Source organism: Cheilinus undulatus, linkage group 7, assembly GCF_018320785.1.
Source record: "Cheilinus undulatus linkage group 7, ASM1832078v1, whole genome shotgun sequence".
Lineage (NCBI taxonomy): Eukaryota > Metazoa > Chordata > Actinopteri > Labriformes > Labridae > Cheilinus > Cheilinus undulatus.
This window is the reverse complement of record NC_054871.1, coordinates 4,673,289-4,696,393: the sequence shown is the minus strand read 5'-3', so window position 1 is coordinate 4,696,393 and position 23,105 is coordinate 4,673,289. Positions and strand designations below refer to the sequence as shown.

Here is a 23,105-nt window from a genome sequence, read left to right as displayed (position 1 = left end):
GAGGAGGAAACCTCTGGCTATAATTTCTTCCATTTTAAAACCTCTTTAACACTGATTAGATGGTGGTTTGTCTTATTTACAGTCTCTGGTATCTCGGTATTTCTACTAGATGAGTTCTAGTTCAGATATTTGATGTAAAAATATGAGCTGACTTGGAATCCTGTTGGCTTAAACATTTGGTGTGTGGATGCTACAGTCATATTTTGATGCAGCACCAAAATCGATCTGAGAAGTACCTAAGATTAAGTGTGGATGTGAACTTTCATTTTCTTAATATTAGCCTCTCTGTGTTAACAACCTGAGCTCCTTTATTATTCTGCTCTACTGTGAGTTACTTTAGACAAGAGTCTCGGCTCAATGCCCAACGTGTAAATGCATGTGATGCCCCTATTTTACTGTCTTTTCCATCCACCCTCCCTCCTTACTACTCTCTTTCTTGCTTCTTTTGCTCATTCTCTCAGTCTCTTGGTAAATGTGCTGACTCCTCCTGGTTTTGGCCCAGCAGAGAGCTCTCTAATAGGCCCCAGAGACATCCAGGCATTCCTTAAATCAAGTGGAAAATTGTTAACTTGGTGTGGGATAAAGATGTTCTGTCCACTTTAGCTTTTTCCTCCCATCTCCCTACTCTCTCTCTCTTTCTCTCTCTCCCTCTTTTTTTACTGTCTGTCTTTTTATGAAAATGAGGATGTATGATAGAGCTCAGAGGAGTGGACGGAGCTTTACAGTCTATTTCTGCCACACTTTCTTCACACTGTAGAAGCTTCAACCTCTTTGTGAGAGAAGACACTTTTTTGAAAAGTAAAAATTGTGAAATTTGGCGCAGGTACAAAGATGTTAGGTTTGCAAAAAGTATTATATTTGGCTGGATTCTTAGAAATAAGTCCTGCCAGTGTTGCTTTATATGATTGGGTTTGCCAGTGTTGCTTGTAGACTTGTGTAGTTCAGTGATCACCAAACTTTCCCCTTGGAGCCCCCACTTCTTGAACTCAAAAACAATGCCTTTACAGTAGAGGCAGGACAGTGGATAGAGTCAGAGACTGGAAAGACATGACGAGGGAGAGGAGTCACAGGTGAGATTAGAACCCGAGCTGGCTGCTTCAAGGACTCCAGCCTCTGTACTAGAGATGCATGGACATACTAATAGGCTGCTGCTTGCAGTTTGGAGAGACTCCAGTAGGATCAATCTCCCAGCCTGATTTTAGGACATCTGTTTTTGATATTTGTGAGTTTCAGACATATTCTGAAATTTGAATGCTTTGTCTTTCTATTCAATCTTAAGTGAAAGCTCCCAGTTTTTCCTTGAAGGAATTATGTTTTCTTTGCAAAGGTAAAAATCAAAATTACGAGTTTAGGAGTTACTGAAATTATAGTTTTCATTTCTTCAAATGAACTGAATCCACTTTCTGTCATCATGCCACTTGGAGTATGAATGCTGTACTTAACCTATTTATTCCAAATATTACCTATTTTATAGATTTTTTTTAAAACTATAAAGTAAAGTAAAGTAAAGTAAAGTAAAGTCGTACTTCATTCATCCCTGAAGGGAAATTCATAGTTTACACTGTGTAGTTGCTTTTTACATATTACACACATATACAGTGATGGCCTTGCTGCTCATTGCTAAGTGCTGCCGTGAGCTGTTGGGGGGGTTCATTGCCTTGCTCAAGGGCACTTCGACAGTGCTCAGGATGTGATGGAAGGGTAGGATAAGGATAAGGATATATGGAGGTAACCTGACATGCCAGATGTATTCGTTTCACACATCCATCTTGGAAACCTTTAATACTGTGTTTGGCAAGGGTAGAGCCTTTGAAAAAACTCAGTGTGATTGGATGAACGTTCTGTCTGTCACATCTTTACAGGCCAATCAGAGCAACAAAACACATGACAACCAAGGTGCACGTGCGCAGCTACTGAGGAATAACATGAACCATGGCAACTGTAGACATGTCAGTACACGACTTTTGTTGTTTATGTAAAGAAAACAGCTCACTGCTGTTCTTTGTTCTTCTTTTAAAGAAGAAATGCCGTCAAGTTCTGATAAAACTGGCACTTTAGCAGCATCCACGCCAGGCTCCTCTGCCATAATTGCACCTGCCTTGGTGCTGCTTGATTACATCATGACTCCACCGCGCCTGAAAGTACTGCCCCTTGATGCTGATTGGTCCTGTCACTTTCTAACCGGCCCACATGGTTCAGACAGGAGCTTGTCAAGATGGATTTGCCAGTGAGAAACACGGAAACGGGCGTATTCATCTGCTTTGCAAGGTTAATTTGCAGGACCTCCTTGTTTAATATGGATCACATTGTGTTTTTTTGATTTGCCTCTTCAGAGGTTCTAAGCAGAAGGCAGGAGCTGAAGCCAAACTGATTGGTTTGTGTGGCGAGGCCTCAGTAATAAAAGGAATAGAAGCTGTTTCAGTGGATTCTTTCTCACAGGCAAATCCACAGAAGAAACAACACTACAAAAGTCAGTTTTTGCAATTTAATCAGGTGCAGAGGTCACACAGTGGTAATGTGATTTGAAAAATGTAAATACCCTCCTCCTTTCAGAGTGTCAACCCTGATTGGTTGCTTGGATTGGGAACCTTTTTTCAAATTTCACCACTACTCTGCACCACTGAGGCCTGGGTGCCACCGACACAGTGTATGGTAGGACTGGGTAGTTAATAGCAAACTCGATTAAATCACAATACGACCTGCTGCAATTTTCAAATTGCAGACAGTGAAATGTTTCCTTAACCTAAAATGTGCTGGAGATGTTTTTGCTCTACACATTATACACACATTCACATGTCTTTTTAGCATAGTTTACAAAAATAATACTTATTGTGTTCATGTATATGATTTTCTTAATCAAAACAAGACTAACAAATCAATTATCATCCCCTTCAATATAGTAGTTAATATCAGATTTGCTATATGAGCCAAAATCGCAAATTTATTTTTTTTATCTAAATCTTTAATTTCTAGTTTAATTTATCTGATAATGTGCTGGTTATAACATAGAATGATTTACTGAACAATACACAAGATGAGGAATCTAGTAATAATTACATATTTAATCACAATATTAGGAAAAAAAGATCATGATTAGATTATTTTCACAAATCCTTCAGCCCTGGTGTATGACATCACTTCTTGTGATACTCAGTGCTGTTTCTCTTGTCAACAGAGCGAATAATTACTTATTTTGATTTTTTTACCATACAATTTTACTTATTTTGCATTAAATACAGTTTGCCTATTTAAATGCATATTGATTGCCAATATCTCTTTGTGGTCTCACAAACTAACAATCAGTAGGTAATCACGAATTTATACTGAAAAAGTTAAATAAAATTCACCACATCCCACCCACACCCACTCCCCATCCTGTCCCAAACAACCACCCAAAAGGACCCCATGGATGGACCAAAAAAGTAATGAAGCTTTTGCAGTAAAGTCTTAAGAGATCTGATGGTCCATTTCTGCATAGATGATCATTTTTGTTTTTGTTGATAAAAAGTCAAACAGCTTGAAGATCTAAAGATCATTTCACTCACAGAAATGAAAAAAAAAAACTGTAGGGCTGTCAAAAGATCAAATTTGTCATCACGATTAATCTCACCGTTTCCATAGCAACTTTAATTAATCATGCCCTTTTTTGCCCCATTTTAAAAGTCTGTTATTCTGTATTTCAAACTGTTCTTGTGTCATTTTGTTTTTTCTTCTTCTGACTTAAACTTAGGGTATTTGACTTCCTGTTTGGATACAAACCTGCTTGTGTAGGTAGATTGAAGATTTTAACATGAACCTAACCAGAAAAAACAACTTGTGATGGATTGGAAGGAAATAAGGAAAAAGTATGAAGGTAAATTTTTGAAAACACATGGTTCAGATGATTTTTGACTTTTCCACTAAGCTGTCTGAGAGGTTTTCAAGTGAAATGAGACATTAAGGAGCAGTGGTGGGTTTATTTACATCATTGTTGCTGCAGGGAGACGCTACAGTGGCCTGAGCAGCATGTGTTGAAAGGGAAAATAAAGCATGTCATCATGATTAGAAAATCAAATGCACTAATTGTACTCACTTAGTCACAATTAATATTGATTAAGATTTAAAGATAAAATCATACTTTGCAGCCCTGGAATCACACATAAGGGTTCCTAATTCTGGAGTGAAATACTCTTCAGCACAGTGACCACAATAGTCAATAGATGGATGAGTGTTTTGGAGCCTATCACAACCTGACATCTTTAGTTCTGATGTCAGCCTCCAAATATAAAGCCAACATCACCGACACCAGCAGCACAGACGATTTCTGGAGTGAAATGTGGTGTCAAAACCACAGGCCTATAAGACGATCCAGAGAAACATTTGACAGCGAGCTGACCCTGGGCACCCAGGGGTGCAAGAACATGGGTGTGAGGGCAGTGAGAGGGGCTCTCATGGCAGCGAGTCAGGGCCGCTGGGCCCCAGAGAGAGTCAACCATAGCGTCCCAGAAAATCGATCTCCAGATCCCTCTCCCCTCCACATTCACACACACAAACACGCACCAATACACACTCTATTTCTGGACCAATCTGCTCCCCAGTCCCACACTCCTCAGCCCTCCATGCACTCCTCAGCCTGCACCCCAAAGTGAATATAATTAGCTTCTCTGACAGGTGGGAGGGATCGGATCTCGTGGAGAATGAAGCCACCAATTTACACCCGTATTACACTGTCATAGACACTCAGCTGCAAACATGCATGTGAAAGCTTGACTCTCTCATGCACAATGCTCTCCAGAATGACGCTAACTGTGACCCACTTGCAAGTTAAAGGAGAGGGTGACGGAAAAATTAGTAACCTACAAAAGCCTGGATTAACAGTACAACATATCAGATACCTAATCAGGATATACTCTGTTAGCTTACTTTAGACGCTGTCACACAAGTTCACTACTTTGTATCAGGGAGGTACAATGGTGGATTATTGCCGATATCAATATGTGAAAGTTTCCACATGTATTGTAGGTGGTATGACACTGATACTTTTATTTCATTGTAAGACACACGACAGCAAGTTTTTCCTGTACTAGAATTGAGCTGTTCCCTTTAATGTGACAGTCTGCTTTTTAAAGAAATCCAGATAAAACAAGACAAACATTTGATTCCATCATAAATGATGATTGTAGTCTGTGTCCAAATATACACACTGTTTAAGAAGTGTGTTTTGGATCATTGTCCTGCTGCATAACCCAAGAGCTCTAGAGCTTGATGTCAAAGCAGATTTCATGGTTCCATCACTTAAGACAAATGGTCCAAGTCCTGAAACTAGCAAGGCAGCCCCAGACCATCACAGTTAGTTTTACTCTAGATCTAATGGGATGTAACCTTGCAAATGTTTCCATGTTTCTCACTGGCGAATCCATCTTGCAAAGTTCCCGTCTGAACAGTTTGGGTTCCAGTTAGAAAGTGACAGGACCAATCAGCACTGAGGGGCAGTGCTTTCAGGTGCTGCGGAGTCGTGACATAAGCAAGCAGCAACAAGAGGCCGATGCAATAATGCTGTAAGACATTAGCGTGGATGCTGCTAAAGTGCCAGTTTTATCATAACTTGACGACATTTCTTCCTTCAAAGAAGAACAAAGAACAGCAGTGAGTTGTTTTCTTTTCAAAAATGACAAAAGTCATGTACTGACATGTCTCTCATTGCCATGGTTCGTGTTATTCCTCGGTAGCTGCGCACCTCAGGTGTGAGCCATGGTTCACGTTATAGAGTTCTTTATGGAGTTTACTCTTTCGATAAGGGTGCAGGTGCAGCTTGTTAGTGACTACATCACGTGTTTTGTCGCTCTGATTGACCTGTAAAGATGTGACAGACAGAACGTTCATCCAGTGACCCTCCAGGTTTTTTTTTTATTTCAAGGCTCTGCCCTTTCCCAAACGCTGTGTATGAGTGGTTTACCAAATGGATGTGTGAAACACATCCATCTGGCCTGCCAGGTTAAATGGGACACGCACCTTCCAGAAAGTTCACCTTTTGTCCTGTCCGTCCACAATCTATTCTCCCATAAGTCTCAGGGATCATCAAGTTGTTGTTTGCCAAATGTGAGAGAGCCCTTCTGTAAAAATGGCTTCTCCCATGGATGCCATTTTTTGCCAAGTCTCTTTCTTATTGTTGAATCATGAACTCTGACCTTAACCGAGTCAAGTGAGGCCTGCAGGTCTTCAGATGTCATTCTGGGTTCTTTTGTGACCTCCTGGATGAGTAGTCCATGCGCTCTTAGAGTATTTTTGCAAGGCCAGCCACTCCTGGGAAGGTTCACCACTGTTCCAAGTTTTCTCCATTTGTGGATAATGACTCTCCCAAAGCCTTAGAAATGGCTTTGTAACTCTTTCCAGAATGATAGATGTCAATGCCTTTGTATTTCATCTGTTCTTGAATTTTCTTAAGTTTTCTTTCTTTAGATCTTTTAGCCTACTTTACTTTCTCAGGCAGATTCTATTTAAGGGATTTCCTGATGGAACAGATCTGGTAGTAATCAGGCCTAGGTGTGTCCAGTGAAGATGGCAGTAACAATAACAGTTAATTCATAAATTAAAGACTTTTTCACATAGGGCCAGGTAAGTTTGGATGGCCTTTTTTCCTTGATAAATCAAATTATAATTTTAAAATGGCATTTTATATTTACTTGGGCTGCCTTTTCACATCACAAGAATCCAGTCAGTAGATGACTTACCTTACAGATGACTGCAAGTTGGAGTCAGCACGTAGAACTGCAAAGGCCACTCGAGAAATCTCCTATCGCTTTATAAACCTTGTTATCTGGTCAGCACAAGCCCATAAAATCCTCTGAGCTGCAACGTAGATGTGGAAGTTTGAAGAGGGTCGAATCATACAGCCATACATTCTGCAGATATAAAAAACCAATGCATGGCTCTAGATATCTCCTGAAATTTTCACATCTGCCAATACCAATAAACTACTATCATTCATCCTTACTTTCTCTGTTGAAATACTTGGAAAACTGCAAACATAGCATGCACCTTGTCAATTAATAAAAATGTTCCCTAAATTTTTCTGTAAAGGTTTATAACTGTTTGTAGCAGTGACTCCAGAAGACATTACTCGCTCGATCCTGTCCTTGTCATCATGAATCCAGTCTATTTGTTTTGGAAAAGCCCGTGAACACCATTTGTCCCTGCGGTCGCACCTGGTCCTGGTTAAGCTGTTGTTAACTTGAGCCTTTGTAGGACCATAAAGATCAGTGAGCGTCCTCCATCAGATGAGACATGTGCTTTCTTTGACATTGGTTCAGAGCCTCATTCAGCTTTATCAAAACATCAATCCTTTAGAGAGTAAAAATAGAAAAACCTGGCGACCTTTTTGTACATTTATGGATTGGTGCTCCTTACATCTTAAATCTTTAAATAATAAAGGAAGGACTTTATTTATAACAAAAATCACACTGTGTTAAAAAGTGTCAGTGTTGGAAAAGGAGTTGGTAGAGATGAAACATGTATCCCTACCTCATTCTCACATATCTTGAATTTTTCTGCTACTAATACATGAAGTGCTATCACCAGCTAATTTCCCACCCAGTTAGATACATAAAAATGGCTGCAATCCAAATATCAACCTAGTGCTACCAAATAAACTAAAATACAGCTTTTTCTTCCCTGCACCTGCCAAAAATATCTTTTATCTAAAGTGATTTATGCTTGTGATTTTTTTTAACTCATCGCCATCCACAGATCAATCCCATACTCTGAAATACACAAACTAGGCATCTCATAATTTTCTATAGATGTTTTGATGTGTCCAGTGAAAACATGCCCCCACAAACCCTCTCAAATTACGTGTCAAACATGCAAGTCCATCATGTCTCCCATTTGCAGGCCTATTTCTTTGGCAGATCGATAAAATCTGCAAAATTTTCCATGATATAGATCATTTAAGATGTGTAAAAACATGTTAAATCCTTTGTATCATGCAGAATTTTGCAGATTTTTTTGACAAATTCAGATATTGACACTATACTTTTTTAAAAAGTTTTTTAGCTAAGTGATAATGTCTGAATTTGTTGTTCTCTGAAGCAAAACCAGGCATAGCATAGCATAGCAGATAGGTACACCCATTTCTGTTTCTCACTGGTAAATCCATCTTGCAAAGTTCCCGTCTGAACAGTTTGGGCCTGGTTAGAAAGCGACAGGACCAATCAGTGATGAGGGGCAGTACTTTCGGGTGCGGTGGAGTCGTGACGTAAGCTAGCAGCAATAAGAGGCTGGTGCAAAAATGCTGGAAGACATTAGTGTGGATGCTGCTAAAGCGCCAGTTTTATCAGAACTTGATGACATTTCTTTGATTAAAGAAGAAAAAAGAACAGCAGTGAGTTGTCTTCTTTTCAAAAACGACAAAAGTCATGTACTGAAATGTCAACAGTCGCCATGGTTGCGTTATGCAGTTCCCTATGGACTTTCCTCCTCAGTAGGGGCACAGCTCGATAGCGGCTACATCACGTGTTTTTTTTATCTGATTGGCCCGTAAAGATGGGACAGTCACCCTCCAAGTTTATTTTCAAAGGCTCTGCCCTTTCCCAAACGCTGTGTATGAATGGTTTACCAGATGGATGTGTGAAACAAATTCATTTGGCGTTCCTTGGCCATCCGTGGTTGTCCTTTGAAAATTAACATCAATATTATAGCGAACACTAAAGAAAACTTGCTCAAAGCACTCACAACAGAGGGGAAGAAGTGTGAAAGAGACAATAAATGCAGCTTTAATGTCATCATGTTACAGTAAAAGCTGCATGTTTGTGTTTTTGTTTCTTTGTCTTCAATCCTCAGTGTAAGAAGAAACACACTCTTGTGTGTCCAGACTTCTCTAAGACAGGATCCTGCCCTCGAGGTACCAGCTGTAAGCTTCAGCACCGCCAGCGAGTCAAACGAAGCGCCAGCACCTCCTCCACCACTTCAACCAAGAAAGTCCGAACCAAGGAGCCAACAAAGAGGTCAAGAGGGCAGATTAGAGAACAAGAATGAAAATATAAAACAATTCTGCTGATTTGAGATACGATAACATCTGGTTTTATGTTCTGTTTCCCTTCTAGACCTCGTCTGTCAGTCGTCATGCCGCAAAGCTCTCAAACAGAATCACAGACCCCTCCAAGAGGCTCTCTGGCACTGCCAGCCTTCATCTCCCTCTCCAGCTCCCCAGAGGAGGCAGACACACCGGACACACCGACAGCTGAGGGATCACAAGTTAAAGGTATTAAAAAATATACTATCCAACAAAAGAGTAGATCATTGGAGGGTCAAACACAGCAAACACATGCCTTTCACTTTTTATCCTTTGCAGCGCAAAGAAATGGTATTAATTTTTTTCAACTCAGGTCTTAAAAAGGTCTTTAAAAGTCATAAATCTGATTTTTTTAAAAGTGTAGGAACCTTGAAATAAGATATATGTGAGCTATGAGTAAAGGAAGACTAGAGAGAATCAGGTGATAAAGCTGTTTTATTCCAAACACAGTTTATTTAGATGATTTAGAAAATAAGTTAACCTATGAATTAAGAAAAAGGGTAAAGTCTGACTAAATTGTAATTATACTTTCAAAAATTAAGCCTGTTTTATTATTCCTAAAACCTGTATTCTTTATGCCCACCGTAAACTTTTTTTTAGATAACTCTACATTGACATTAGGAGTTTATATTTATCTAACAGCTTGCCTACACTGGTAAAAACAAGCCATGTGCAGTTATGTAGAAAATGGAGGATGCATTAGATGAATCTTGGTGCATAATGATATCCAACAGAATCAAATTGTTTGCCTGATAATCATAATTGAATTGAATTGAATTGTTTTAATGTCTGATAGCTTTAAATTCTCCAGATTTAGACTCTGCATCTCCAGGTTCAGACAATTTAAATTTGATAGAAACCATGATAAAAACAAATCAAGAAATATTACACCCAGGCTGTCAAAGAGAGAGTTTTCCTTAAGAGGACTATCTGAGCTTTACTTAGTGTGAAAGTGCTGACTGTGTGACCACATATTGTGCAGAGATGTTTTGTTGAAGGATCATGTTTGTCCTGAAAGCCTCCGGATCGTTCTGCCTTCATGAGAAAGGGGGAGTGGAGTTTGGTCTGAGCTGCAGACAGATAATGATGATCAGACCGGGGGCCGTACAGTTAGTGTGATGGGGCTCAGGGGAGGAGTAATAATGCTCAGAGGACAGAGGTAATAATATTTAGCTTTTGGGCTGGATGGAGGCACAGCTGAGCTCTCTGTTGACAGACTTGACGGATAGAGGATTAAGAAAGAGGATGCCTTCCCCTTACAACCTCCTCCCCCGTCTTCCTCCTCCCCCCTGATGAGGCTCGACCATCCACCTGCTCCTGCCTGCTGCACGCACACATGCAGGCAAAGACACATGCAACATTCGAGCACTTTCACTGTCCCGCATGTTTTAACACGAGGAACATTACTTAGCATGCTCTTTTTACCCTCTTTCTTTGAAAATAAAAAATACAAGTCCTCCTCTTGTCTGAAAAATAGGTAAGGCATCCACACTTCTGCAGTACATCTCCACACACAAAGGCAACTTCAAGTTTATACAGCAAAAGAAAAGTCCAGGAATGTATTAGAGATCCATCAAAACAAATGAGTCTAAATGGGATGTAGAATCCTGTAAAGATAGATGAAACAAGACTGTGAAATGATTAAATGAGGTGACAAGCAGTTATGAATTGTCGCTGCATGTCCATAAAAGAAATCTGACAAAACTTGCAAGTTTCGAAAGTATGTTTTCTCTCAAGGATTACGAATACTCGTTAAATTATCTCCATGTAGGTAAGACCAAATTTTATCTTGACTAGACACAGCGGAGGTGATTTTTATTGACAGATAAGATAGAAATGTCCCCAGAGACGTCAGCTGTCGAGAGGGGACACATTTGTCTCAGCTCTGGTGAAAAAGCTGGGCACAGATCATCTAACGGCTCATTCTTAGAAGATCTGTAGTCAGTTATTGCTCTGAGATTTGGGGGTTTCCTTACTGTCGGTAAATGATGGTCTTTTAAAGAGTAAATATGTTGTTTAGTTGTTCTTAAATAGTCACTTTACACACCTCAGGTTACTAACTAGCCTCTGAAAAAAAACTGCAAATACTTAAATTAATGTATATTATTTTACTGGGGACATTTAATCTGAATAAAAATAAAATCTAGGGCTTGTAAACTATTAAATAGTGTAAATGAATTGAGCTTAATCTCAGAACTTCTTTAGTAAATCATGATAAATATCTTTCTCTTTCTCACTCTGTTGCATTTTGAAACTGTTTTTATTTCATTTTTATTTGCGTGCAGTCTGAAACTAAGAATAATTGACTTTCTATTTGGATGCTTTTTTATGCTTTTATTTTGAAATAAAATAAGGAACCTGAGGTAGATTGAGGATGATGATATTAATCAGAGAAAAGGGAAAAAAGAGAACAATAGAAAGGTAAATGTTAGATAAACAAGGTTTCAAACCTTAATTTTATTTATTCTTGAAAGGACATTGTGGTTTCCCTCATTTCCAATGACGTTGAGATTACAGGCACATTAAAATACAGAACAATAAAACAAAGTGAATAGAAACAATCATGGAGAACATGGTCAGTGACAAAGATGCAGATGACTCATGTGAAATGAGAATCAACAGCAGCTTCATCAAAGAGTGCAGAATTAGAATAAAGCATGTGATTAAAAAAATGAATGTAAAATTCAGGGCCAACATCAGAACTGATGTCTGACATCAAATTCTATCTGATTGCTGATACTGATGCCAATGTCAGTTTTTTTAAGACTCCCAAAATGCTGATATTTGCTCTCTTTTGACAACAAAAACAAATTTGCCATTCTGCCAATGTCTGCCAATAGAGCCCGATGACAATATTACAATTATGTACCAATGCACCCCTCATTGCAATGAAGTCATTAATGCTGTCAGCCCTAATCAAACCCATGATACAAACTAAAGATTCCCATTCCTGCAGCACTGATTGACCAAGAGGTTCAGTTGTGCCTCAAGAATGAAAACCAGTCTATCAAGAAGGCAGCCCAGGTTTACATGATTGTAGTAGGCAGGGATGGTATACAGCAGTGCATTTTATTGAAAGGTGTTCCTATATTTGCTGTAATGTTACAGTGCTGTGGCTGATTGGTGAACCTGATTAACAACAAAAAAAATCCTTTGTAGTTCAGTGCCACTGAGTTGGAACTTAATTAACATGACAGCTATGACATATCACAACATGCTGGATGGTGAGAGATTTATCTCAGTTTTAACATAGCGTACATGAAAATCTGACAAAGGTGGTCTTTTTTTCCTTTTCACTCCTGTCATCCTCCCTCTCTTTCATGGTTATTTTAGTCTCCTCTTCTTGGAGAAAAGCATGACCTGTGACCTGACCTCAGTCGTCTCTACCTCTGACCTTCTCCGCTCACTCACCGCACACGTTTCTAATAACGTTATTGTACATGTTGCCACGTGGTCTCTTAGGTTTTTGTTCTTGTTTTCATTTTTCTTTGAACAGGGAATTAACAGTTATTTCTTCAGCCTTCTCCTTAAAGGGATACTTCCAACATTTTGGCAAATTCATCCATTGCCATAATTCCTATAGTCTTAGTAATAGATTCGTTACCTTCAGTTGTCGGTGCGAGCTGTTTTTAGATCGCCGCTGCCGAGTTCGGACCTGCTGTGCCAACTCAATGTAAGCAGACGGTATTCCGGCTTTCCCTCATCAAAGTCATCAACTACACAATCCAACAACTCCAAAACGCTCTCGTGGACAAGTTGTGACCTGCACATTCACCACGCTATGAAATAATCATGGAACATTACGAGACGGAGATGTTTTAAAGCTAAATGCAAAGCCAGAACTGCACTCCAGGCATGGCTGCTGCACTGTGTCACTCCGCCCAGTGGTTTACTCAAGAAATAGTTTTGAGTATTTGCTTCATGCGTCATAATGTTACATAATTATATGTTATTATTTGCAGGGTATCCAGCAAACAGTTTGAAGTAAACACCCGCACACTGTCCAACTTGCAAAAAAGGATGTATTTATTTGCAAAGTTTCAGTACTAGACCTTCATCAGGCAAACAGTTTGTTCAAAAAGCCAGGACCTGTCCTATTTAACATGTCCTGGTAATACTGAATCAAACAGTAGCACTGAACAGTCTATTCTCGATCCTGACATCAAATATTTTTCTAACCTAATCCAAAAAGCTGACTGTATCTTAATCTTTTAACGTTAGAACAGTATTTTCCAACTATTTTTCCCTGGCGCCCCCCTACGTTTACCTAAGAACAGTGGACCCCCCCCAGGACCCAAGAGAAAAGAAAAAGTGACACGCTGCCGTCAAAAATTAACATCGATTTTATTGGTTTCACTGATAAACCCTAAAAAAGGTCTCTTGCTTTTCTGTATAAACGACTTAATAACTGCTTTATCATGGTTTCTGTCAATTTTTGCAAATCTAATTTTGGCAGCCTCAGAGCAGACAAAGCCTCACCTTTGGCGCTAGACCCCAGGTTGGGACCCAATGCATTGGAACACCTAACAGCTGACAGTGATCCTTTAAGCCCAAAACACACCGCTCTCAGATGATCATGTAGCATCATACGATGCGCCTCAATTGCTGCCCCTAGTGCACACCAACAGCAGTGTGTCAAAGGTCAAACTCTTCACCAGCCACTGCATGGCCAGGTGCTCATACTGGAGCCAGAAGACACCTCACTGGGTGAGTGAGAAACCAACAGGAACAGTGGTATTTCACCAGCAGCCAAGGCATCCCTCTTATTCTACACCTCAAACAGAAGATAGCCCTGATTTTCTTCTGTGCTCTCAAACAGAGCTGCTACTACAGCAGCCGATATACAGAACAGCTGTTCTCTTAGGAAGCGTTTATTTATTCATAGAAAATAATGAGAGCAGTTGTTTGGACATGTGTCAGACACAGCAAGAGTTTTTTGGGCATTACACTATTATTTGATAACTTTAGCTAACTACTGTTGACTAATTAGCTCTCACCTTCACTTAAATGTTAAATCATTTCTGGCCTTTACCTCCCTAACAGCAGCATTATTGACCCTAACATATTGAAAATGTTTGAAACGTATCATCCTCTGTAGATTTTAATGCTGATGGCGACTTTTATCCACCAGTGTAAATATACCAGCTCATAAACATCACTCTGTCCTGGCTCTGACTTTTATTTTAGCAGTCAAAGGAGTGTTCCAGGTGCTGTTTAAGAGTCCATTGTAACAAAAATGTATGATTAAAGTTATTATCTCAGGAGGATAAAACCCCATGTACTGATCAATGGTAGCTGCTACTGTCCTACACTCTTTGCCTCAAGGCCTTTCCTTATATCTATTAACTAAAAAGTTTGACTAGTATTGAAAAGTTTCACATTTGTCAGATTCAATATAAACTATTTCATATCAGAAAAAGAAAAGTGGAAATATGAAGATGTCTGACTGTTGGAACTTGAAACATAAACTTTTCTGACTAGTCATGAAAATGTTCTGAATAATGACTGTTTTGATAAATCACAGCTAAAGACAAAACATTCCTGATGTTTTCCAGATACGATCATAAATAGATGAGTTAAAGTGATCATTTCCTCGTCACTCCATCCCTCTGTCTGCTTCCTTTGTGCTCTTAAGTGTTACTAATGACACAGCGGCACACGCTGCAGCACCCAGAGCCTCATTAGAGGTGGAACTACGCCAAACCAGCTCCTCTTCACTTTGCATAAATTAGCTCAGACTCGATGCATCACTGCCAGACTGCTACCTTAAACACATACCTTCATCCATCGCTGTTGTCTTCCTCATTTGCTCATCAGCTGAGATTTCATCACTCAGCATTTCAGCATGAATCAACACGTCCTGTCTCTTTTGATTTCTTCCACCACTCATCTGTTTTTATTATTATTCCTCCACAGAGAAGAAACTCCAGATCAAGCCTCGGCTGTGAGACCACAGAGACCAGCAGCACTGCAGGTGACAAACACTCCATGATTTCTATGATGGGTGTTTCTGTGTCTCTACCCTCTGCTTTTCTTCACTCAGGGTCTTTAAGTTTACCTGCTCAATATCTGGATTTGTCAGACATATCAGTTTTGGTGCTTTCATTCAGATTTTCTCATCAGTTTTTGTAAATTTTTAAAAGGACAAATAAAAGATTAACTCCCAGGCTGTGCTGTTTCACAGACTCTTTTTGAAAGCTGATGTGGCTGCTGTGAGAGTGTTTATAGGCTGAGAGCGTGTCTGTCCCCAAGCAGCAGTGTCGTCACATGACCCGGCGTCTTTGTGAGAGTTTTCATGAGGAAGGTGGTGACAGAAGCAGCAGTGCTGCTCGTTTTAAAGGCCGGAGACGAGACACATGAGCGGACAGTGACTTCATCGTCACCATGCTGTGAGTATGTAAGAGTGGGATTTAAGAGAAAGAGTGCACACGCACAAATAAAGTACAACTTGTTTCACTCTGTGTTAAGATAATTAGAGTTTATATACAGTAGCGTGTTTTAAGTCATTTTTTATTTTCTCTTCTTCAATCAAAGCCTCATCTAGAATGTAGTAACCATACATTTAAAATAGGCACTGAAGTGTTCACTTTGCTTTTTAGTGTTTTGCTACTTCTGTGCTTCTGACTCAAAAATGAACTGGTTAGACTCTGAGTGCAGCAGGTCAAAGTCGACTGGTTTCATGTTCATCCTTGTTTTGGAACACAGTAACTCAAAAACACTATGGGGGCTTGTCTTTAAACTTTGCATCAATTTACACTCTGACTCAAAGACAAACATTCAGTTTTAGACGTCAAAGGTCAATGTCATTGGGCTTCATGTTCTTTTTATGAATGTAATAGCTTGGAGATGCTTTGAGGGGTTTTCTTCAACATTTGCACAAATATCCACTCTGACTCAAAGTTGAACTGGTTAGAATTTAGAGGTCAAAGGTCGAGGCCATTTATGACTTCTTTGTAAGATTTCCACCAATCACACTTACTGTTGGGGATTGAAACCCGGGTCCATAAAGACTCTGTTCTGTTTTTTCCAGTACCCAAATATCAGTAGTATTTTACCGATACTGAGTCTGACAGGCTCTGTTACATAACCTCATTTTATGATTTCACTGGTGAAAAAATGACATCAGTTCTCGCAAGGGGAGCATAAGCTAAAAGCACATCAGCATTGTGCATCAAATTAAAGAAAAATGTGGTACATTTAATTGTTGAAGAAAAAAAAGGCTTCTCCTGCCAGTAGCATCCCACCATCATCTCTGCCTGTGCTGGGAGAGGTACTGAGAGCAAAGCTACATGTTTTCCCACTCAAGGTAGGCTAGCTATAGTGACTGTGCGTTTCATTGACTGACGTGTTCACATTGATCCAGGAAGTGGTCTTTCATCATGTTCAGCCCACATCCATGCTGTATTAAAGCTGCTCCCTTTAGGCGACACCTTGTTCTGTTTTCTATCAATCACGGTTATTGTTGATTCTTCACATACTGCGACCACCATTACTGAGGTTGTAGTAATATCTTACAAACAGGGAGCTAGGCTAATGACCACTAGAAGCCCTCTCAAACCCCAGCACGGCTTTGGCAGCTGGCTATCAACATGAGTTTGGTTTTGCAGAAGATTCCTAACCCTTGAAGGGAAAGTTTTTCTTTCCACAGTAACGGGGCTAAATGCTGCTCTTGCTGTGCTCATGGTGATGTGTTGGTCTTTATAATAACACATCACAGTATGGTCTAGACCAGCCCTCTTTGAAAAGATGACTTCAGTTATGAATCAGCCATACAAGCAAAGATTGATGGATTTCTCTAACTGAGTTGGTAACTTCACTCAGGGTGCAAAGTGCCTAATGCACAAACGCATTCTGGGAAAAGTCTGCATATCGTGATGATTGTCAAATAATTTAAGTACAATGACTAAAACTGTTTAAAGTGAAAAAGTTCTGTGGACTTGAAACTAAAAATGTGGTCGACTCTGAAAAACAGAGTTGAAATAGCTTTACTGGATTTTGGATTTTTAAGTTAATGCAACTTATTTTTTAACATTTTACTCTTTTTCTTACAGTGTAGGCCAAATTTAACAATGTATGCAGAAGAGTAAAGGCAAAGTGAAATAGTTCCATAGCTGACCTTCACAATACTGAGAGGAAAAAAATCCTGCAGCTGGGAAAATTACTGAAGAAATGTGAGGCAAATAACAGAGCAAGCCTTCAGATGGGGTCATATTCATCATTATTGGTGCAGCTTAAAATAAAATCATGAAAATCTTCCTCACATTTTCCCTGTAGCCAGCAGGTTTTGATCCCAGCGGTTCCAAAAGGAGGCTGTTGTGTTCAAGTGGATGAGAAATGTAATCTCTGTTGATTTGCTACCTCAAGAAACATCTTTGCAATTTTACCACCACAGTCACTGGTTGCATGTCTGCTCATACACAGCATAGTGTCCATTTTCATATACATACAGTGCTTAACAAATTTATTACACCACCTGTCATATTTTTCTCAGAGACCATCCAGCATCATGAAGTGCTTTAATGTGGACTCTTTAATTTTCAGTGAGCTCTCCGCGTTTTACCATTTTGAACAGAATGAGGAATTTCAAACTGAATCCACCCAAATTTGAGCTGGCTCACTTGGCTTCTCTGAGAAGTCAGAAATTAATCAAGCATAACATTCAACCACTAAAACTAATTTTTTTGTTCAGGAATGCAAGTAAACAACTATTATTTGACATATTAATCAAGAAATATTAATGTGCTTTACTATTTTTTTAGTTTTTTGTAAATAAGTAAATTTGAAAATTCATGGATAACAATAATAATTATATTTTAGCATTAAAAATATTATTTGGGTTAAAGAGCTTCTACATATTGGTGTATTAACCATTGCAGAAACATAAAAAATGATTTTAGTAATTACCAATGCTGTTAACTTAGGGCAGCTGTGGCATAAACCTTACTTTGGTTAGGGTCAGGGTGGTCTAATAAATTTGTTAAGCACTGTATATATATATATATATATATATATATATATATATATATATATATATATATACATATATGTATATGTGTGTGTGTGTGTGTGTGTAGTTTTTAGAATATTTTATTTTGCTTTTTGATATTTTAGCACAAAAACAAATGTAACATGAAACTTTAACAATATTATAGAAAACAAGTATCAAGGAGACACTGTCTAACCAAAATCAGCAATAAATAAATAAAAATGAAACAGCACAAGATAATTAAAGGGTGAAAAAATGGTGAAATGAGCAGCACATTTCCAGTATATGTGTATAGAGTAGAATCTATCATGGTTTATGGTAGGTTTTCTATGTAGTCCATAAAGGATTGTCATATTTTGTAAAACATTTCCTCTGGTTCCTTAAGTTACAAGTTAATTTTTCTAGAGGTATACATCTGTTCACGTCGTTTTTTATATTTCCAATGACCTAGTAAAAATGGACAATGGACACCTGTTCTTAAGAAGACTGAACAGTCGACTTCTTATCTTTCAGGTAAGTACATTTTATTTCCGTCTATTCTTTAGCAAACCAGATTTAGCACTTTTTAATATGTCAGTTAAAGGCACAGTACGTCAAATTTCACTTTGAAATGTCTTTACTAATTAAAAATGACTTCTCCTTTGTTATATAGATGTATCAGTTCATTTCTTACATTACCTAAAATTTTTCAAACAGTTCTCCAAACCAGAGAAATTCTCTGTGTGTGTGTAACTGGAATAATGGGTTTGTTTTAACAGTCACATTCTCATCAGAGCTGCAAACATGAAGTGTTTATCATTGCCCTGGAATAATGGATGTTACATGAAAGACTGCTTCACAAGGAAGAGCTGCTGTTCTGTTGCTGTACCTCATTTCATGGGTGTTCAATCACCCAAACTCTCGATCATACTCGTAACACTGTGGCCAAACTAGACTCGTACCAACCAGATGAACTTCAGCTACCTCAGTGGCTCACTTCGTGTTTTAATTGAGGACTCTATTGAAGTTTGAGATGCAAAGTTCTTCACCAGTGTTATTTCAGCCATTTTTTTCATAAAGGAGAGGAAAATACAGCCAAGAAGAGCCAAGTGACAGAGGAAACAAGGAAGGAAAAAGTCTAAGTGACTAAAAGGTAATCTGAAAATAGCTGTGTTTGGTTTTAAACCATCCTTAAAAGGTGGAATTTGAAGAGTTCAGTTTAATTGTTTGTCAGTTTTCAAAAGTTGAATATGTTTTTAAAAATTTTGGTTTAACACAAGGTCAGTTATTATCTAACTGTCGACCCTGTTTGATTCTTTTAACAATGTTTCACAGCTCATGCAGACGCCTTTAAAACTCCACCTCACCCCTTCTCCTCTCTTCCCTCCCTCACTCGTGTTTTATTCCTCTTCATGTCAGATTGGGAGTGATTTAAACGGCTATTTGTCAACACGCTGTAGGGCAGAGGGGATGCTGGGACATCCACGTCTCTGCAGAATACACACCTCAGCTAATAAATCTAATAATACGCTGCATGTGTGAGTGTCAGAAACCTCATATTAAAGGCCCATGCTATTTAATAGATGCTTTACCAGGGTGACAAAAAAGCAGCGTGACATTGGAGGGTAGTAACAGGTTAAATATACACAGATTAAAGGTCACAATATGCACACATTGTACTTGCCATTAAAAGGGTGCCTTGTCACATAGCAGTGAGCTATGAAGTGCCCTCTTGGGGCTTCAAGTGCACAAAACATGATAAAGTGCCCTCTAGGATGCCCTCTAACAAGACAAAACATGACTATATGCCACAAAGGGCTGTCCTTCTGATGGTTAATACACAAAGCATCCTTAGGGTGCCCTACCAGAAGGCACTAAGTTAAAACGTTTGTCTAGAATGCCCTTTCTCGAGACAGAACCTGGAGTGCACTTCACGGGACCATCCAGTGGACAAAACTTCTTTAAGTGCCCTTTAGGATCCCCTTTCAATGTATAAAACATGATATTTGGTCCTATAGATGCCTTCCCAGTGGATAAATCAATAATGTGTCCTCTTAGACACACTTTCTGGGGATTAAACCTGATAAAGTGCATATTATGATCCACTTCCAGTGCATTAAATACAATACATTTCTCCCTAGAATGACCTTCCATTGGATAGAACACTATTAAGAGTCCACTGGGCTTTTTCTCCAGCGGATCAAACAACATAAAATGCCCTCAAGGATGCATTTCCAGTAGATAAAACATAATCTTCAGAGATGCCCTTCCAGTAAATTTAACACAATAAAGTGCCCCTGGAATGTCCTTCCCCTAAAAACCATATGATCTTGTGCTCTCCAGTATGACCTCCAAGTGAATAAAACCTAGTAAATTGACCTCTTGGATGCCAATTGAGAAAACATGATAACAGGCAGGATGCCCTTGTAGTTCATAAAACACAATAACGTGCCTACTTAGATGCCCTTCCAATAGATAAAACATGATCCCTTCAAGGAATCCCTTCCAGTGGAGCAAACATGATATAGTGCCCTTTAGGTTGCCCCTCCAGTGCAGTAAATACAATCAGGTGCCCTCTAGGTTGCCCTTCCAGTGGAGCAAACATAATAAAGTGCCCTCTAGGGTGCCCATCCAGTGGAGTAAATATGATAAAGTGCCCTCTAGGGTGCCCTTCCAGTGGAGCAAACATGATATAGTGCCCTTTAGGTTGCCCCTCCAGTGCAGTAAATACAATCAGGTGCCCTCTAGGTTGCCCTTCCAGTGGAGCAAACATAATAAAGTGCCCTCTAGGGTGCCCATCCAGTGGAGTAAATACGATGAAGTGCCCCCTTGGTTGCCCTTCCAGTGGAGCAAACATGATAAAGTGCCCTCTAGGTTGCCCTTCCAGTGGAGCAAACATGATAAAGTGCCCTCTAGGGTGCCCATCCAGTAAAGAAAAGAGGACAAAGTTCCCTCTAGGGTGCCCATGCAGCGGAGTAAACATGATAAAGTGCCCTCTAAGGTGCCCATCCAGTGGAGTACATACGATGAGGTGCCCTCTAGGTTGCCCTTCCAGTGGAGCAAACATGATAAAGTGCCCTCTAGGGTGCCCATCCAATGGAGTAAATACGATAAAGTGCCCTCTATGTTGCCCTTCCAGTGAAGCAAACATGATAAAGTGCCCTCTAGGTTGCCCTTCCAGTGCAGCAAAGATGATAAAGTGCCCTCTAGGGTACCCATCCAGTGGAGTAAATACGATGAAGTGCCCTTTAGGTTGCCCCTCCAGTGCAGTAAATACGATGAGGTGCCCTCTAGGTTGCCCTACCAGTGGAGCAAACACGATAAAGTGCCCTCTAGGGTGCCCATCCAGTGGAGTAAGTACGGTAAAGTGCCCTCTACATTGCCCTTCCAGTGGAGCAAACATGATATAGTGCCCTCTAGGCTGCCCATCCAGTGGAGCAAACATGATATAGTGCCCTCTAGGGTACCCTTCCAGTGGAGTAAATATGATGAAGTGTCCTCAAGGGTGCCCTTCCAGTGGAGTAAGCATGATAGAGTCTCCTCTTAAATTACATTCCAATTGATAAAATACAATAAAGTACCCTGTAGGAGCTCTACTAGTGCATGAAGCACGATAAAGTATCCTCCTTGGTGCCCTTCCAGGAGATAAAACATGATCCTCAAAGGATGCCCTTCCAGTGGATTAAACATGCAAATGTACCCTCTGAGAAGTAATTGCAGTGTATAACATGGTGAAAATACTATATATTCCACACAGCCATTGACAACTGCTACAAAGGAGCTCTCTTTTTTCTTCTTCCTGCGTTCTTTTCTCCTTTTCACCTCTTTTCTCTTCTCACCCTCCTACAGCTAACCCTGGTGAAAAATATCTCACATATGTTTATCTTGTAGGCATTAATCAATCAGCTCACTGCTTCCCCTGGTGGGCCCTGGAGTTACTGCAGGTGGGCCATGAGATGTCATGAACCTTAAATAAAAACCGTAAATGAGCATGACATACTTGTTTACATGTTAGAATGTTTTCAAAGTCCCAAAACTAACAAAGCACAGGCAGAAATTTTACTTTTCATGACAACTTCTTAACATGTATTTTGTCTGATGTACAGAACAGGTGACACGCTTTACCTGGAGCTGAATTAACTGGTGACACTCCACTGAACAATCTACTAGAGTCCTAGCTTCTTGATTCTAAGAATTTGTCAATGCCTATGGAGACATTAACATCACATTGGAGGATCGTTAATTGTACTTTGTGACTTTTCAAACTCCTCCTTGTGGCATGTGAGTCGCTTAAGACTTTATGTTCATGCCATAGAGATAAGGAGGGAAATACTTTGAGTCTTGTGTTATAGTTATCGGAGGGCTTTGGTGGGCCCAAGAAGATTTTTCAGGTCTCAAGTGCTGAAGGTTAAATGTGCCTATATAGCCTAAATTAGACATAACTTATAACCCTTTCCTGCTGTAATCTTTGACATTTATAAAGCCAAGAAATCTAGAAAGAAATTAGCTTTTACGGCCTTTATTGAGGTGAAACAGCACACGTCCCTGCAATGAGAGTCGTCATGGCAGAAGCTGCAGCTGGCGTGGGCTGCAGACATCATGCAGCAAACATGCACCCAAGCCTTAACAGCTGTAGCTGAAACCAAATGAGCAGCTTTTCGCAGAACTGAAAAATAAGCTGAAAACTTTCTGAATGCATGTCCACTTTTTTATTATTATTGTGGACACAACATCAAACCAAAGAGAGGAGGACCACTGAGCAGAAATATGTGAAACTAGAGTTCCTGTCCTCTCCTCCTGTTGTCTGTTGTAGACGTGGTGACAGAGTGGATATCTGAGTTGTGTTTGTGCGTCGGCATGTGGTTGTGTGTCACCATTTCAACTCGATTTTCTCTCTGGTGTATTGACAGCAGCAAGCCAAGATGGAGAGCTCGACATGTTTCTGAGAAAAGGCAGGAGACAGGGAGCCATCACTCTTCTCTTCTCACCGTAGGTTTTCCCCCCTCTTCATCCTCCCCCTTCTCCTCCTCCTCCTCCTCCTCACCCACGATGCTCCTCTCCTGCGCTGAAGACGTAAGTGCCTTAGACAGA

At 39.8% G+C, this 23,105-nt stretch overlaps 1 protein-coding gene across 2 annotated transcripts in view; it reads left to right on the top strand.

The window, feature by feature from the left end:
• The window catches only part of zc3h3 (zinc finger CCCH-type containing 3), a 109,338-nt gene extending 94,123 nt beyond the window's left edge, over positions 1-15,215 (top strand). Inside the window, exons 10-13 of one of the 2 annotated variants that reach the window (XM_041792158.1) lie at positions 8,818-8,981; positions 9,081-9,238; positions 14,966-15,023; positions 15,093-15,215. In XM_041792158.1, coding sequence (XP_041648092.1) covers positions 8,818-8,981; positions 9,081-9,238; positions 14,966-14,997 — 354 coding nt within the window. In that variant the 3' untranslated portion in view covers positions 14,998-15,023; positions 15,093-15,215. Of the gene's footprint in view, positions 1-8,817; positions 8,982-9,080; positions 9,239-14,965 lie in introns of both variants that reach the window. The other variant, XM_041792157.1, reaches the window with a different exon arrangement.
• The last annotated feature ends 7,890 nt before the right edge of the window (positions 15,216-23,105 follow it).